The sequence below is a fragment of the Sinohyriopsis cumingii genome, chromosome 2 (assembly GCF_028554795.1).
Source record: "Sinohyriopsis cumingii isolate HCF-2022 chromosome 2, ASM2855479v2, whole genome shotgun sequence".
NCBI classification, from domain to species: domain Eukaryota; kingdom Metazoa; phylum Mollusca; class Bivalvia; order Unionida; family Unionidae; genus Sinohyriopsis; species Sinohyriopsis cumingii.
Genome location: NC_142962.1, coordinates 133,288,265 through 133,305,568, shown reverse-complemented (window position 1 = coordinate 133,305,568; position 17,304 = coordinate 133,288,265). Strand labels below are relative to the sequence as shown.

Below are 17,304 nucleotides of genomic sequence, written 5' to 3'. Positions count from 1 at the left end.
TATTGGTCTGAAGTTTATACACTGATCTTATTGGTCTGAAGTTTATGCACTGATTTTATTGGTCTAAAGTTTATACACTGATTGTATTGTCAAATAGAGTTTAAACACTGATCTGCTTGGTCTAAAGTTTATACACTGATCTGCTTGGAGTTCCATTGTTGCCTATATTACTAGCAAAAGTAGATAGCTTGGTTCATCAGTGTGATAAATTTAAATTTTTTTACTAAAATTCTGAAAGTCGCATATCTTTTACATCATTTGCTGTATTCAGCTGAAAATGTTGTATTACTTAAGATCTAAGTTTTATAGGCTGATGCACAAGGAGTTCCTGTCTTATGTGTCTTAGGTCTAAGTTTTATAGGCTGATGCACAAGGAGTTCTGTCTTATGTGTTTTAGGTCTAAGTTTTATAGGCTGATACACAAGGAGTTCCTATCTTATGTGTCTTAGGTCTAAGTTTTATAGGCTGATGCACAAGGAGTTCCTGTCTTATGTATCTTGCCTACTTAAGCATAATATGGTCAGTAAAGTTTAAAGTTTTGTGTGAAAGTTTATGAAAGTCAGATATGGGCTTATAGTGAAAAGCATATGGATGCAGGTAAGACACCAAGTTCTGCTGAATGCTTGTTTAATGACCTGGCTATAAGGTTAAAAAAGCTTATGGTATGGCCCTGGTGTGTGCTTTCCATAAAAAATTTGTATCTTCATCCACATTAACATCATTTGGCCTATATTGAATGGCTTTTATGACAGAATGCATTATGTCAAAGTTAGTCAAATTCTTTTCATTAGTTTACTTAGATAAAGTGAAAGTTTATTTCTAGTAATGGCAGCCAGGTTTGAGGGTGAAGCAGCAGCGTTTGTATCATTGGAAAGGCTTTTCAACTAGGATGCTTTTTTTCAAATTTGGTCAAATTCTTTTGAGTGGTTTTTGAGAAGATGTTAAATGTTTTTTATTTTCTAAGTAACAGCTCCCCTATCCGATGATAATACAACATCATTTGTATAAACATTAAAGTCCATCATGCCAGAATGCTTTCTCTCAAATATTTTTGTTTTTAATATTCAACAGTATTTGATTATAAATGATATTACAGAAATCAATAATTTATTAATAATGACATTACAGAAATCAATATTTTATCATAAATGGCATAACACAAAAATTAATATTTCATTATAAATGACATTATAGAACTTGATATTTTATTATAAATGACATTACATATATCAATATTATTTTATTAATGACATTATAGGAGTCAGAATTTCATTATAAAAAACATTATAGAAATTGATATTTTAATATAAATGACATTGCAGAAATCAATATTTTTTTAAAAATGGCATTGCAGAAATCAACATTTTTTGATAAATGACACAATAGAAAACTTAATATTTCATTATAAATGATATTATAGAACTTGATATTTTATTATAAATGACATTACAGAAATCAATATTGTTTTATAAATGACATTATAGGAGTCAGAATTTCATTATAGAAACATTATAGAAATTGATATTTTAATATAAATGTCATTGCAGAAATCAATATTTTTTTTATAAATGACATTGCAGAAATCAACATTTTTAATAAATGACACAATAGAAAACTTGGTATTCCATTATAAATGATATTATAGAACTTGATATTTCATTATAAATGACATTGCAGCAATCAATATTTTATTATAAATAACATTTGTGAAATCAGTATTCTAATATAAATGGCATTATAGAATTCATCATCATTACTAATTTCCATACTCAGAAAATAAATATCTTAATTTTTCAAACTTTTCAGCAATATCACTCTGCCTCCATTAGCAACTAATGTTGACCATGTGACTTGAATGGTCATGTGATACAAGGAGACTGAAGTAGATGGGTGGTAATTTAAGCAGCTCATGCCTGTTTAGTGTTTGCCTCCAATGTCATATTTCAGTTGCCACCTTCACCTGCATTTTCCATGTGTTGTCCTCAGATGTGATGATCTAGGTCTGACTGGGAATGGTGTAATGTCCCTTTTTGCTACAATGTTCATGTATGACAGATGACTCTACTGATGTGTCCCTTAATCCATGTTTCTAACACTTTGCCTGTATCACTAATGTAGTAATTTCCAAAATCAATACATTTGATATGATAAAAGACACCACATTTTAAAATAAATTTTGTTTTGTCCTTTACATGTATACTGGTAAGTTGTTCTTTTAAAGAGTTGTATGGTTTGTGATATATGGTAATCTGATGTTGTCTGGAAACTCTAGCTAAGACATATGATGTAATGCAGATATATGGCATAACAGTGTTGGTTCTATTTGGGCCTGGTTTTGTTTGGTGCTATTTTCCTCTTTTCTGGAACTTTGAAAATCCACTTTTGATAGCCATTTACTCTTAGTGCAGCAGTCACATGCTCAACTTCTCCAGCTCAATCTGTTTCATCAAGCATTACAGATCTTGCTACTGACCTCTTGTGTTCTAGATGGTGATTGGAAAAAAGTTGTGGTCATATCACAAGACCATTATAAGTCACATGATCAACATTAGTCACTGTTGAAGGCAGTGTGATATTGCCAAAAGTTTCGAACTCGGAAGATATGTATGCTCTGAGTATGGGAAATTAGTAATGATCATGAATTATGGGAAATCAGTAATGATCATGAATTATGGGAAATTAGTAATGATCATGAATTATGGGAAATTAGTAATGATCATGAATTATGGGAAATTAGTGATGATCATGAATTATGGGAAATTAGTAATGATCATGAATTATCCAGAGCCTGGAAGCAAACTTTTTAGTTGTATTACAGAACTCAGTATTTTATTATAAATGACGTAACAGATTATAAATGATGTAACAGATTATAAATGATGTAACAGATTATAAATGACATAACAGATTATAAATGAGATAACAGTTTACCACAAGTGGAGGAATGCCATAGCTTATCTTCCATCTCACTTGAAATACAAACAATTGTTTCAAAATCATTTTTTTCTAATATATTCAAGTAGAAGTACTTTTTCATTCACACAACTTACCATAGTTTGACATTTGAATAATTTTGCAAACATAACTTTTAATGCTTAATTAAGAGAATTGTAATTGTAATAGTGTCATTTTAACCATTACAAATTGAATCTGAACAGATATGACTAGCCTAGTGTCATTTTTCTTTTGTTTATGCATCTAAAGTACATTTTTATTTCACCATTTTCCATGTTCATTTTTGTCCTTTTTCACATTCTGTACAGATGGTTGAAGTGGAAGTTACGCCTGATGTACATTTTATGGGAAATCCGTGCTAGAAAAAATGAGCAAAAGACTGGTAGATCTAACAAGACACTTGACACCTCACGTTCCAAACAGAAAAACAATGATCCTGTTACCCCTCGTAATCAGAGCAGAAACCAAGCCACACCTACCCGTCGCAGTCAAGGGACCCCATCTCAGTCCCGACGTAATTCCATTAGATCTGTTGATCAAACAAATTCATAGTTCTGGAAATATGGACCTTTGTTATTATGCCTTAGCTATTTCATAGCTTTAAATTGTATCAGTGTATGAAAACGTACTTGTACAGATAATTGAAATCCAAGTAAATTTCATAAATCTTGAGTATTGGAATCAGAATTATACAAAATTACATGGTATGTCATTGCTCCAGGCTTCCTTGACAAGATAAACTTATATTGAATCCTTAGAGCTTTAGACTTTAAATATATTAATCTTGGAGACAGTTATTATGACATAACATTAAAGTAGGGAGCATGTCTGCTGAGGTAAAAATGGATTAAGACTGGTATGGGGAGAAAATACAAAGATTTCACCTTTTCAGTTCAAACACAGTGGGAACACTTTGGTATCAATGTCAAACTCCATTAAGAAGGCAGCATTAGTGTTTATCAACAGCCAACTAATCATCCCAGTATAGATCAGATAATGTATTACCCTCTGTAGAAGACAGTATTGTCTGAACACATCCCACTGTGAGTGTTAATATTAAATTGTACAGGACCACAAATACTTTTATTTACACAAGAAACTATGCATATTTTGTGGAGGTTCCATTGCAATTTTTATTATTGTTTTAATTTGTTATAATCATGAATTAAGGTTTACAAAATATGGACTGAAGTGGATAAACTATGCAAAAATCTGAGGCAAAACTAGCATCAAAAGTTCTTTCATTGACCATAAAATGATTAGCATGGCAGTTTCATGCTGTTATTTTTTAAGTTTATTCCACAGCTTTAATTCTGTATGTTGTAGTGCATCTCATGCAAATCTGCAGTCTAATGTGTTTTACAGCCCACTGTTATACTTAGTTCTTGTTAATTGTTAGTATATTTTATCCTGTTTTTAAAAGTAAAGATCTCACTTTTGATGTGTACTTTACTAGGAAATGAAAAGTTTGGTAGTAGTAAATATTTACCCTTACCAGTAGGTATTCATGCATCTGAAAAAATTAAAAACATGAATGAATGATATTAATTTTTCCAACAAACTAAGAGATACATGGTAAACTATATGGCAAATTATGAATGATATAATCAATGTTTCTGTATTTTTTCATTTAATTGGAACTTGATTTGAGTTTGAAATTAATTTAATGTAGCATATTCATTTCCCATAATTGACATACTAATGAAAAGAAAATGTTTCAGATTCCAGCAATTTATTTACAGGCTTCCGTCCACATTCTGATCTGTGTTGTAAATATTTCTATACCTCTCTAACAATATTATCTATATTATTTTTTTAGTAGATTATTTAAATAGTATTTATAATTCTATTTATCAAATGATGTCTTGTTGATCTGTATGCATGGATTTCATGCATTTGCTGTTTGATCAGATAATGTGCATTTAATTATGGTTGGGTTTCAAAGTACCATTTCATTTTGCAATTTTTCTCATATATATAAGTTGTCCATTTAAAAAATAAGTCCTCCCATGCCATGTTATATCATCTTTTATTTTTTAGTCCCAGAAAGTGCTGTGATACAATTTTCTTCATTATTGTGATCAAAGAATTAGCTTAGGAAAGATGACTACATCTTCCCTCTTTTTACAGTTGATGTATGAATAGGTAGGTTATATGGATGATTTTATTGTAAAAAAAATTATTTTTAATTTATAGTTATACAACAGTGGAAACATTGTGCTACTTTGCTACAGTATACTGTACAATGCATACCTTTCTATGTCCACAATATCCAACAATTCATCACATTCTTTTTAATATTACCTTCCAGTGTTGTAAAAAGCATCTGTACCAAGAAGTTACCATTTTTCATTTTCAATAAAACACTTGCAAATAGCACAGATTGATCTGTCATCAAATTTTGCATTTTATTACATGACTACTATGTATTTAGGTCAATTTAGGAATGGAATTTGATATTTTCAGGATTTGTGATGTCATGAATCTTGAAAAAATGGATGACACACTGCATTGTCCAGTTCCTGTAAGGTCCATTCCAGTAAAATATACTTGGGACCTGGGGAAGACACTTTATATGTGGAGTAGTCACACACACACATGACTTTTAATTTTTTTAATATCATTTTTATATAAATTCTTTGAATAATTAGAATACCCTGACATATATTTTTTATAAGGTTAAAATTGAACAGCTCTAAACACAGACAATAATAAAAATGATAAAAAATTAAGAAATTTGCTATCAGTGTCGTGTATATTGCTAACCAATTTGATTTGAACATAAAATAGAGCTTTGCCACTAATGAAAATACTGACTTTTTTACTGCTCAATGATATATGTCCATTATTTCAATTGTTTCAAGCAAATATTCTCTTTCTCTTTATATATATATATATATATATATATATATATATATATGTTTATGAATGGATACATATACTCTCATGCCATATTAAAGTTTTCCAGATGGCTGATGTGTTTCCTTGAGTAAATATTATGTGTAACTTTAGCATGTCATAAAATATAACATAGAAGAAATTTTCTCACAGAATAAATAGTATTATGTTGATTGCCCCCTCCATCCCAAAACTTCTAGGAATATTTTCACTAAGGCTCAGTATAGAATATAATGTAAGGCCATAAAATAAATTCCATCATCACTGCTATTAGATAATCCCTGGAATGAACATCACTTACTCTCCCCATAACACAAATTTTAAAATTTCTCCATAGTTTTTCAACTACACTTAAAAATTGACTTTGTGGGGACCATTTCAAGGTGAATTATGGTTTTCCCGTTTCCATTGAGTCGTGGCACCAGAAACACGGGTGTGGAGGGAATTATCAACCTGAAAATCTATGGACTTGTAAAGAATTTTTTTTGCAGCAACATGCCATTTGCAGAGACCTAAAATGTTGATATAGTTTTGATCATTTAGTATTTCTGAAATTTGGGTTATTTTTGTAACTTTCTTGCAGGTTATGCAGCACAGAACATAACAGATATCACAGAACTCCCTCCTTTGTTATCATACTTGCATAGAAAACTTGGGAATAAAAATTCTTTATTTGCTCTTCTTGATTCTGATCTTTTTTTTCTCCTTCATATATCTGAGTTTCATTACTAAATTTCACCAAAAATGACAGGATTATAGCATTTCAATGAAATTTCTCTAAAGAACTTTGGCATGATTTACACTGAGTAGTGATGGACTTAGCAATGATTCATCTTTTAAGTCCTACAAAATGCAGTCTTGTTTGCAGTGTTCTGGAAGACATTTGATAGGATTTTTGTGTGCTAAAATAGGTTGTTAGGTCACCTTGAATTTGCCTTCTATTTTTCTTCACCATGGAAATCAGCAGTTGATCCCACCTCATATTTGTTATTTGGCTATGCCCACTTCACAGCTTATTTTCTACAAAGCCTTGTTCCCCACATCACTTCAAAAGCTGAGAGATGGTTTTTTGATTTGCTGATGTCAACTCACTGATTGTAAAGTTATTAGGTCTTTTTTGAGATAATTTTAAAACCGATTCTTTCTGTTGGTTGGTTGTCATCTTCTACCAGATGACATACTTTGTGTGAAAAATATTGTGACACTGTGGTAGACAGTTGACATCACATAAAACATAAACTTGCTGACAGTTCTTTCCAGGAGATTTTCTTTTATTATATTATAAAAATATCGCTACTTTAAAGTGTTTTGGTAATTGAACTTCAGTTTAAGCATTTATGTGTGTATTATAAAGAATGAGTTGATGACAGATTGAGAGAGCAGGTGAGTTTTAATTGTTAACATTTTATATTACAAGCATTATAATACATTGTGTTGTGATTTGCATATCTTTTTGTAGGATGAAAGACAGACACCATTGATTTTATATGTCTACTCCAGGCCCATTCTTTCACATTGTATGGTAAAAATAGTTTGGCAAATTTCTATCCTTGATTTCCCATGCAAGCTGTGTACTATTTCTGGAACTTTAATATGGGATGATTATATATATATATATATATATATATATATATATATATATATATATATATATATATATATATAAGACCACATGACATCCCATGTGATGTCATGATGCCATATAAAGCAAAGAAGTAGTGACTATATTCTAAACATATTCCAAATTCTTTTCAGTTTTCACATTTTTGCCAAATAAAATCAGTATGCTTTGTCATGTGACAAACATCATTTTAAATTTGTACTCATTCCAATGAAATTTATGAAACAAATTGAATAATAGGTGAGATAAACATTTTCTTGTAAAAGCCTCTATTTACACTGGAAAATCACAGTCTATGATGTGTGTGCATTATATATGAATTAATATATGGTTTTATATTTTTAGTGAACACTGACTTATGTGCTAGATTTGAATAAAATGTAACAGCGAAAAAAGATGCTTGCAAATATGTCCATTGAAATATGTGAACATTATCTGAATGCTTTTGGAACATCTATATCTTAAAGACAAAATGTGCAGTATACATGTATTATTAAAATTTGTAAAGATAGTATGCATGGAGCACACTGCTTTCTTCAATGTTAGCATCTGTTTCTTCTCCATAAATTTTGCATTTATTATAAATTAAATAAAACTAATCAAATGTGATTTTTGTTTTATTGTTTTCTATGTTGTCTTTTTATATCCTTTAAATAATTGAACAATATTGTTATCCAGTTTGGAGGGCAGACCTGTCCTAACCCAGTAGTTACATAGAATTTTTAGCAGAAACTATTAGCACAAGTCTTAAGTTGCACATTATTAGTTGACAACACAAATTGAAATTTGCAAGTCAACAGAGTTGGAACATTGAGAGGCACTACCCGTATTTTCAGCCTTCCAAATATTAAAACCTTTTGAATACTGTCTTTCTCTTGTTGACAATATGTTAAACTTTGAGCATCATTTAAAAATATGAAAGAATGCAATTTCATAAGATCAGAATTTTATAAATGGAATAATTAAATTGGTTTTGCACCAAAGTATTTGCATATTTACAACCATATTATGTCAATGTCTTACAGCACACATGCAATGTGCTTTGTAATACCTGGTATACATGGCTTCAAAAACCAACACCAAAAGACACAGCCCTGCAACATATTGAGTTTTTCAAAAGAAAAAATATTGAATAACAAGAAGAGCAAAGTGCAGATAAATGTAGAAACATTTTTGCAGTCAGTGACTTTGGTCTTTGACCTTTCTACCTCAAAATTGATTGACTTCTTCCTTACCCCAAGTGCAAGTCACCTGCAAAGTCTGACCCATGTATGTATTGTAAAACTAATGTTACTGTGTGAAAACCGTTTTTATTCTTCCAGTCAGTGACCTTGACCTTTAACCATTTGACTCCAGCATCAACCTTCTTCCTTCTTACTCAAAGTGTAAGCTGTTGACAAAGTTTGGCAACTATTAGTGGAAACTCCAGTTATTATGCAAAAAACTTTTTCTTCTGTTTGGCCAGTAGTTATAGGAAGCACCTGATTATTATGTATAGTTTACATGTAGTGACAAGTGAGGATCAAATTGTAATGTTATAAATGTCCATAGGTTTAACATGTGGGTGACACATGGGGGATAAAAATAGTATTTTAGCACTGATGGAACATTGTAACAATGTTAAAAGTAGTTGACCTGATTAACTGAAAAATATATACTTGTAGTTTCATATTACAATTAACATAGGTTTACATATGGGAGACACTATGGGGTCAAATGGGATATGTAATGTTAACTTGAGGACTGTTATAGGCCATTTCCATTTTGAAACTTTATGGGGTCAGATGGAAAATGTAATGTTAGATTGTCAGATACTGTCCAACAGCTACTCTTTTGATCACTATCCAATACTTGATTTGGTTACTCTGAAATATATCACTTTTAAATACTATTCAACACAATGATTACTATCCAACGCTTGCATTTTGAATACCATCTAAAACACCACTTTTTGAGTACTATCCAACACATAACTTCTTTATTAATAGCCAGTATCCAATTTTGCTTATTGTCCAGCATCCTATACATACTATCCAACACTCTTTAGGTAGTGACTAAAAACACTGCACCTGTATCCAACTAAAAGGGTAGCAGTGTTTATACATACGTTATATGTACAAACACACTATCACACACAAGTAAGGCAATGATAGTGTTTATAGACAAACCTTACCCATACACAGGTTTTTTTTAAAATTTTGGTTGGGTTATGAATAATAGATATTCAAATATATGACATAAAAGGTAATTTTAGGCAATGATTCTGAATATTATCTCTCTTTTCTGGTGATTTGATTGGCCCTAAAAAATGATGTTGGGGTTTTCCCCAGGATCATTAGTATTTTATTGATATCCATGGCAAGTACACCTCCCGGGCTAAGGGCAATGACAAATCTGGTCCAAGTATTAAGTATGTCTTATGACAGAAATGTTGATAGTAAAGGAGGTTCACTGTTCTTCTATTTCTTTACCAGTCATATTTCTCCTCTTTAGCTATCAATCTTTTTACCCCCTCTGCCTTGCCCTTTCTCGGACCCCGGTTGAGGCGCACGGAGTTTCTTCTTTATTCTCTGGTGCTCAATTTCTCTCTTTTCTTCTGCCCATGTTGTCCTTTCCACTTCATAGTCCATAACTGTTCTGATAAACTCTACGGTTATTTTTAAAGAGTCCGTCTCTCTCTTTAGGTGTCACTTGTGGTAGTTACACTCCATCTCTACCCACCCAGGAAGTTTAACCTTGGGCCTCACCACACAGCAATGATGCATCTTTTTAACAGAAACCATAAAATCGTCTGTGTCCATCTGCCACTCATCCACCCCTTCTCCCGGCTTCTGCTGTTGCTGTTCGTTATCTTCTCTTGTTTTCTTTGTTTTCTCGCAGGACTTGTCCCAATAAGTCTTGTGCAATCTTTATCTCCATTTTCCTCGCAATCTGGTGGTGCCTTACCTTTTCACATGCACCAGGGCTTTGTCAGTATTGAAATCGACAAGTTGATGATGAGTGGCAAGACTGAGTTGAGTTTGAATTAAAGTCTTGTACGGCCATTTGACTATATACAACTGGTTAACAAATCTGCGCACAACACACTTTTTAATTATTTATATGGTTTAAAAAATGACGTGCAGTAAAAAGAGGAGGGGAATGTGTCTGGAAAAGGATGATATTACCTTTGTGAAAGGTTCCACTCTCACCAAAGGTGAATTTTGATTTTAGGTATGCCAAATGTGAATTTAGTGTCATATCAAGAATATAAAAAGTTTAGAACAACTAAGTGCCTATGGTAATTGTAGGAATCGTATAGTGAGAGTATGGTTAGTAAGGAGGGGTTACAGGAGGAGAATATAATTAAAGATTATATCCAGTTATTTACAATGAATGTAACAAGTGGTATTTTAATCAGCTTTTGGTACTTTGTCCTAATGTTTGGTGCATATTTACCCACTTATTCCTGTTCACTGAAGGGGTCATTTTTAATCATGTAATGTATTGTGCACTATTACCCTGATAGTCTGGGCTTAAGACTATGTTTGTGTTTTTTAAATATATTTTTAACGTGACTTTAACAATTTTAGCGATATCGATATGATGTATGCAGTGTGGCAGTTTATAGTGATGTCTAGCATTGAGACATATTGCTGCGAACATGTTGCATCACCACCCAGTCACGTTATCCTGACAACAGGCCAATCAGTCCTAATACTAACCTCTTAATGCAGAGCGCCGCCAAGCGAGGCAAATGCAAGTACCCTTTATATAAATCTTTGGCATGACTCGGTCGTGGTTCGAACACGCGGCCCCGCGCATCCGAGACGGACGGTCGAACCACAGACAGCTGGAGCTTAGGACCACCTCATATGATTGATTATATGTGGAATACGTCAATGGGTCAGGTTGCTACATGTCAGATTATTGCTGCTTTCTGCAGCTGGCCCTGATGGTCTGGGCTAAGGACCATCTTGAACTATTCAAGTTTATATTGGTCAGAAGGTGATACTTTCACTGATTCCTATTGCTTTTTCACTAAAATTATCATTGATAATCAGGTACTGCATTGCGAAGCACTAAGCTTGAGATCACATCATATTATATTTTGGGCTGTTAAATAGGTCAGGTTGTGTGCACGTTTGCATTTGTTTCAAATCTAAAGGTGTTACAATGACCATATATTTTCTTGTAAGCCTAACCAGTGGCCCACATTTCGAATTAGTAAACTCCATCACAGCAGGGTAATACCTGCCTCCATAGAACTCTTGTAGGGCTTTGAGCACTTCCACCATTAACTTTGTTGGTTTCTTGTGAAGGGCGAAGTGGAGTGTGGGTTCCATTGATGTGTGTTTGTGTATACTGGTATTAAATCTAAATATTTTTTTTAAGGACTAAGCATGTTAACCCTAAATATATTCATTGCGATCATTTCTGTATTTAATCTAAAGATACGGACTTAAGTCGTTACGGAGTCAATAAGACTTATCTCAAGATCTTGAAAAAATTTATTTGCCGAAAATTAAAAATGTTTTTGAACACTGTAGATCCTGTCATGTGTATCAAATGGCAGGAAAACCCAATCAGAAGATATATAAGACGCATCTGCATATTCCTGCATTCGATGATGAACCCTTTAGTAGAATAACGATAGACTGTGTCGGTCCCTTACCTAAGACCAAGTTTGGCATCCAATATTTCTTGACCATAATGTGTGAGGGCACAAGGGACATTTCTTTTGACGAATATGGAAACTAAAATCATAGTAAAAGTTTTGATAAAGATTCTTTTATACTTTTTTGACCTTCCCATATCTGTCCAGTCTGATCAGGGGTCAAATGTAATATCTGGGATTTTATTCATGAATTAGGCACTCTAATTGTAAGTCTTCTGCCATTTACCCCGAAAGTTAAGGTGTTTTGGAAAGATTTCAACAGACATTGAAGAATTTAATTCGGGTATATTGCTTTTATACAGTAAAAGACTGCAATGAGGTATTAATTTGATGTTGTTAGGGAATCAATTCAACAATCAGCTTTTAGTCCTTTTGAACAATTTTTAAATATACTTTCCGTAGACCACTGAAGTTATCAAAAGAGAAATCTCTTTCAACAGAAGATTCAGACATTAATCTCCTTGACTTTGTCTCTGATTTCAAGTACAAGTTGTTAAGGGTTTGTGAACTATCAAGAACTAAACTTCACTCGACATAGTCAAACATGAAATTTAGATAGAACAGAACCACAAAGGAAAAAAGTTTTCAACCCGGTGATAGAGTTCCGGCTCTCCACCCCATACCTCAAAATCCTCTCCTAGCTAAGTGTTATTGTCCTTTTCCATTTGAGAAGAAAGTAACTTAAATTATAACTCTTGCACTCCTGGGAGGAAACAACTTTACCATATATCTCATCTCATTCTTGTCTTGTCATATTGCTCGTGCAGTAGAAAGTCTCAGGGAGAGTTTCCGGTCTGGAACTTGGTGTGAGGCTTAGCTTATTGTCACATTGTGTTTTCTCAATGTCTCCGTTACTCCATCTATCCATCTTTAACTTGGTCTTTCTCTTTCTTTAAAGGCTGATTATTTGACGTAAGCCTAAGCTGCGGGTTGCTGGGGTTCATTCTGATGATGTGTCCAACCAATTACTTCTTTGTGTCTGAAAGTAGTCTATGATAGGTGTTGTTCCAGCCATTTCTCTGGTCATCTTCATCTTTATCAGATCCTTTTTGGTCTCGTTTACTTCTTTTCTCAAGAAACTCACAGCACACGTGGTTATTGTTTGCACGTGCTTCTTGTTCAGTGCCAAAGTCATGTATTGATAGCACAGAGCTGGGATGAATATAATATTGATTAATTGTGCTTTTGTTTCCATATTTACATTATTGACTTTCTGAGTTCTTGTTTTGGTTTCTCTGTCTATCCTGCCATCCTCCAGTGCGAAAAGATTTCCAAGGTATTTGAATTGTTATACTTGCTTTCACCTTGGGTTATTAAGGTTAATGTTTATTGCATTGTCTTCCGCTTGTCATCAATGTCTCTGTTTTGCTTACGTTGATTTTCATATCGGACTTTTGACAGGTGTTGGTAAGGCGAGAAACATGAGTTTGATGGTGTTTTTCTGTAAAGTGAAGTAAACTTTGGTCATCGGTTAACAGCAGTTCATTAGATCTTCTAGTTGTGGATTTCTTTCTTTTCTGATTTCATAATATAGATAACAAATAAAAGGGAGGATAGAACACATATTTGTCGCATTCCAGATGTTACTGAAAACCAGATTGCCAGCCCTGTGGTGGTTCTTACGGCACTTTTGCGGACTTCATTTATTACTCGTATACTATCTAATAACTGTCCACATATTCCAGAGTCCATTTGACCCCTGTTTCCATACATGTTTTATTTTGTTTCTGCTTCTGCTGTTATTTCATCAATTCCTGCAGCATTATTGTTCAGGCTCTTCTTGATTGCTTCTCTTACTTCTTGCTTCAGGACTGTAGGTTCAGTATGGTCCCTGTTTCATGGTGTAAAGGGTGTCTGAGATTCTCCCTGTTCGGACGTATACAGTAGATACTGAAAGTCTCCTTCCCATCTTGCTTTGATTTTGGTAGCATTATATTGTAGCTGACCTTGTTTGTCGTTTATTATTTCAGTTGTTTTAAAGGTATCGTGTCTTAATCTCATAACTTTTATACTTTTGTTAAAACTTTCTTGGGGATTCTTTGTAGAGTTTGCTCAGGTCTTCACCATACGTTTTCTATGATTCATCTGTCTCTATCTTCACTGCTCTTTTGGTGTCCTTTCTATCAATTCTGTATTTGATGTAATCATCTTCAATTTCGATTGTAAGCCACACTTAGTAAATTTGTTGCTGTTTTTTATTGTTTCTTTTATCTGCTCATTCCACCGTCTATTTGTTGGTTCTTTAACAATATCTTCATTTAGTTTCAAGAGGTATGTTGTTTCCATTCTTTCTCTGATGGTTTGTATGTGTATCAACTTTTGGCGAGAGTAAAATGAGAATAGGACGACTAACAGGACAGTGTCTAGGCTGGTGTTAGGGATCACCTTTGAGTCTGTAACACGTTCATTTTTGAAAGTCTCGTTAAGATAAAATCAGTTGGTGAGGAATGCTTGAAAGTATTCCATTTGTTGGTTATGTATAACTCATTTTCTGTACTCAGGTCCACAATGTGATTCCCATTTTCGTTGCACTCCGTGGTGGTGTCACTATGGGGGCCCATGGTATGACAAGATCCCATGATGATAATATCTTTATCACAAACTCTATTAATCGTATTTGAGAATTTGTCAAATAATTCATTTTTTACTTCATTTTGTCTATCACTGTATGGGGCACCTATTGGTATCAGTGATGCGGATTTTTCACTTTCAGTCTTACCATACTGATAGTTCTTCTATGTTATCTATCTCAGAAATTTTCTTAGCCATGAGTGTGTGGATGATAAAACCTTATCCACGTGATGCTTTTTGGTATTTCTCTACTCCACTCGCGGTAAGTGTATATTTTGTGTATTTCCTACGTGTTCTTTCCCTTCTTTCTGCAATCTGAAATTCCCAAGATTTAAAATGTGTATGTTTCCACAATTTCCGTCTCCTTATTTTGTAGTCTGCAAATGTTCTAAGTTGCCATATTTTCTGTTGTTTTAGTTCGTAATCATTGTACATTGCAAGTTCGTTTATCCTCTAGGTCTGTCCGGTTATTTCTCTTTTTATTTCTCTGAGCAGTTTAGAATGCACTACCGATTAGCTTGGCCTGTCTTAGCTTCACCATAGCCCCGTTAGCCAGAACGTTTCGAGGTAAATTTGCCATGTACATGTTTTAGGAGTATGTTGATAGAGATAGCCATGTTGATCATTCAATCAGTTTAGTTGTACCTGTCCCACACAGTGAGGATTTAAACAATTGCATGTAATCAGACTGTAGCGACTTTGGTTTAGCCAATCTTCAGAATTCAGAAATATTGAACACTCTGAACCAGAAACTTTCACATCTACAATCACAGAAAAAGTTAATGAAAACAACCATTGTGTGAATACGAGTTCTTATTTCCTGATGTTCCAACACGAACAAAGAAAATTTACCATAACGTTGAAATTGTAGATTCCACATCTGTAAAAACAGCATGGTGAATCTTTTCAAGCAGAAGTGTTTGAACAAAGAAATTGAAAATTGCTAGAGAACGATTTCATAGAACCAAGTAAAAATGACTGGTGTTCATCGTTTATTTTCGTGTCGATACTTTCTGTAAGTGTACTGACCATAGAAAAATTAATAGTGTCACCAAATGGATTAATTTCCAATGCCAAGATAAGATGACTGCATTGACAAAATTGGAAATGCAAAACAGGTCACCAAGTTTGAATTTCTGAAAAGATTTTCTGGCAAATTCAGCTCAAGGACAGAGCAAAATCAATTTCGACTCTTCCAACTCCAGATGGTCTTTATGTGTATAAAGAGATGCCGCTTGTTGTTGTTCTAGGGTTTAACGCCATTTTCAGCACAAGATAGGCCATATATGGCGGCCAGTATAACTGGTGGAGGAAGAACCCTGGAAAACCCAGGAAAGAACCACCGACCTACGAGAAGCTACTGGCAGACTTTCCCACGGACCCACTCTAGCCGAGCCTTGGACTCGAACATACGCAGACAGAGGTGAGATGGCAGTGATCCGGAACGGTGAGCGCTTTAGACCACTCGGGGCCCCAGATGCCGCTTGTTATGAAATATTCTCCGTCAACATTCCAGCGTTTAGAGAACCTGATAACATGTGGTTTAGATAACTATGACGAGTACATCCATGACGTTATTATTTCATCGATACCTATTAGGATTTTTGGAAATCATTCGGAAATTCTTTGATCGACCCTGATGCAAATCTGACAATTAATTTAGTGCGTTTGGCCGTGATTGTCTTACATTTTTAGGGCATATTGTGGGATCCGATCAAGGTAAACAAGTTAACGTTAAGGCTATCTCTTAGTTCCCAATCTCATTAAAAAGCAACTGATGCAATATTCCAGTATGGCTGGATGCTATTGAAATTTTGCTCAAAATTTCCGTAATTTCTGAACTTTTGACCAATTGACTGAGTAAATAATCAATGTTTCATTGGTCTGACAAATGTGAGGAGGGCCTTTAGATACATTAAGGGCCATATTTAAAGGTACACCAGCTCTTTCAGCGCCAAAATTCAGTCAATCATTTGATATGTCTGTTGAAGCAAGTAATGTTGGAATGGATGGTGTATCGGTTTAAGAATACAAAATTAGTGAAGATCATCCATTATGCTATCTTTATTTATAAAAAAATAAGCACCACATAAATTATCCCACATCTGAGAAGAAATGTTTGGCCTTGCTATTGGCTATGCAACACTCTGAAGAGTGTATTAGTTCAGCTCCTTCTCCAATTATTGTATTCCACAATCATAACTCCCTTACTTTCATTAACAAAATGAAATACAAAAATCAGAGATTATTGAGTTGGAGTTTGATGTTGCAGGAATATGACATTGACATTAGGCACATCAGGGGAAAATAAAATCTGATTCCAGATGCTCTTTCACCTGTATAGAAGTACAATATTGCTCTAAGCATATTTTATATCATTCATAAGACATATCCCTGTGCAATTTTAATTATTATAGTATCATATGTATGTTTGACTAATATGCAATATGACTTTATTTTTTATAAACCTTCCTTTTTCGTTATGAGGGGAGGTATTACATATATCTACACTGAGTAGGGGAGGTGTTACATACATCTACATTGAGTTTAACATTTATTCATGATTACAGTTTGTAGTTTATGTTAATGGTCATTTGAAAAC

General features: G+C 33.6%; 1 protein-coding gene across 8 annotated transcripts in view; it reads left to right on the top strand.

The window, feature by feature from the left end:
* Positions 1-8,083, top strand: part of LOC149805869 (coiled-coil domain-containing protein 154-like) — a 170,542-nt gene extending 162,459 nt beyond the window's left edge. For 7 of the 8 annotated variants that reach the window (XM_089950595.1, XM_089950591.1, XM_089950590.1 and 4 more), the window contains one exon: positions 3,264-3,401. Coding sequence is in view for 1 of the 8 variants with exons in the window: in XM_089950597.1 (XP_089806723.1) it covers positions 3,264-3,507 (244 nt within the window). In the remaining 7 variants the exon portion in view is untranslated. Of the gene's footprint in view, positions 1-3,263 lie in introns of all 8 variants that reach the window. The other variant, XM_089950597.1, reaches the window with a different exon arrangement.
* Positions 8,084-17,304: the final 9,221 nt, after the last annotated feature.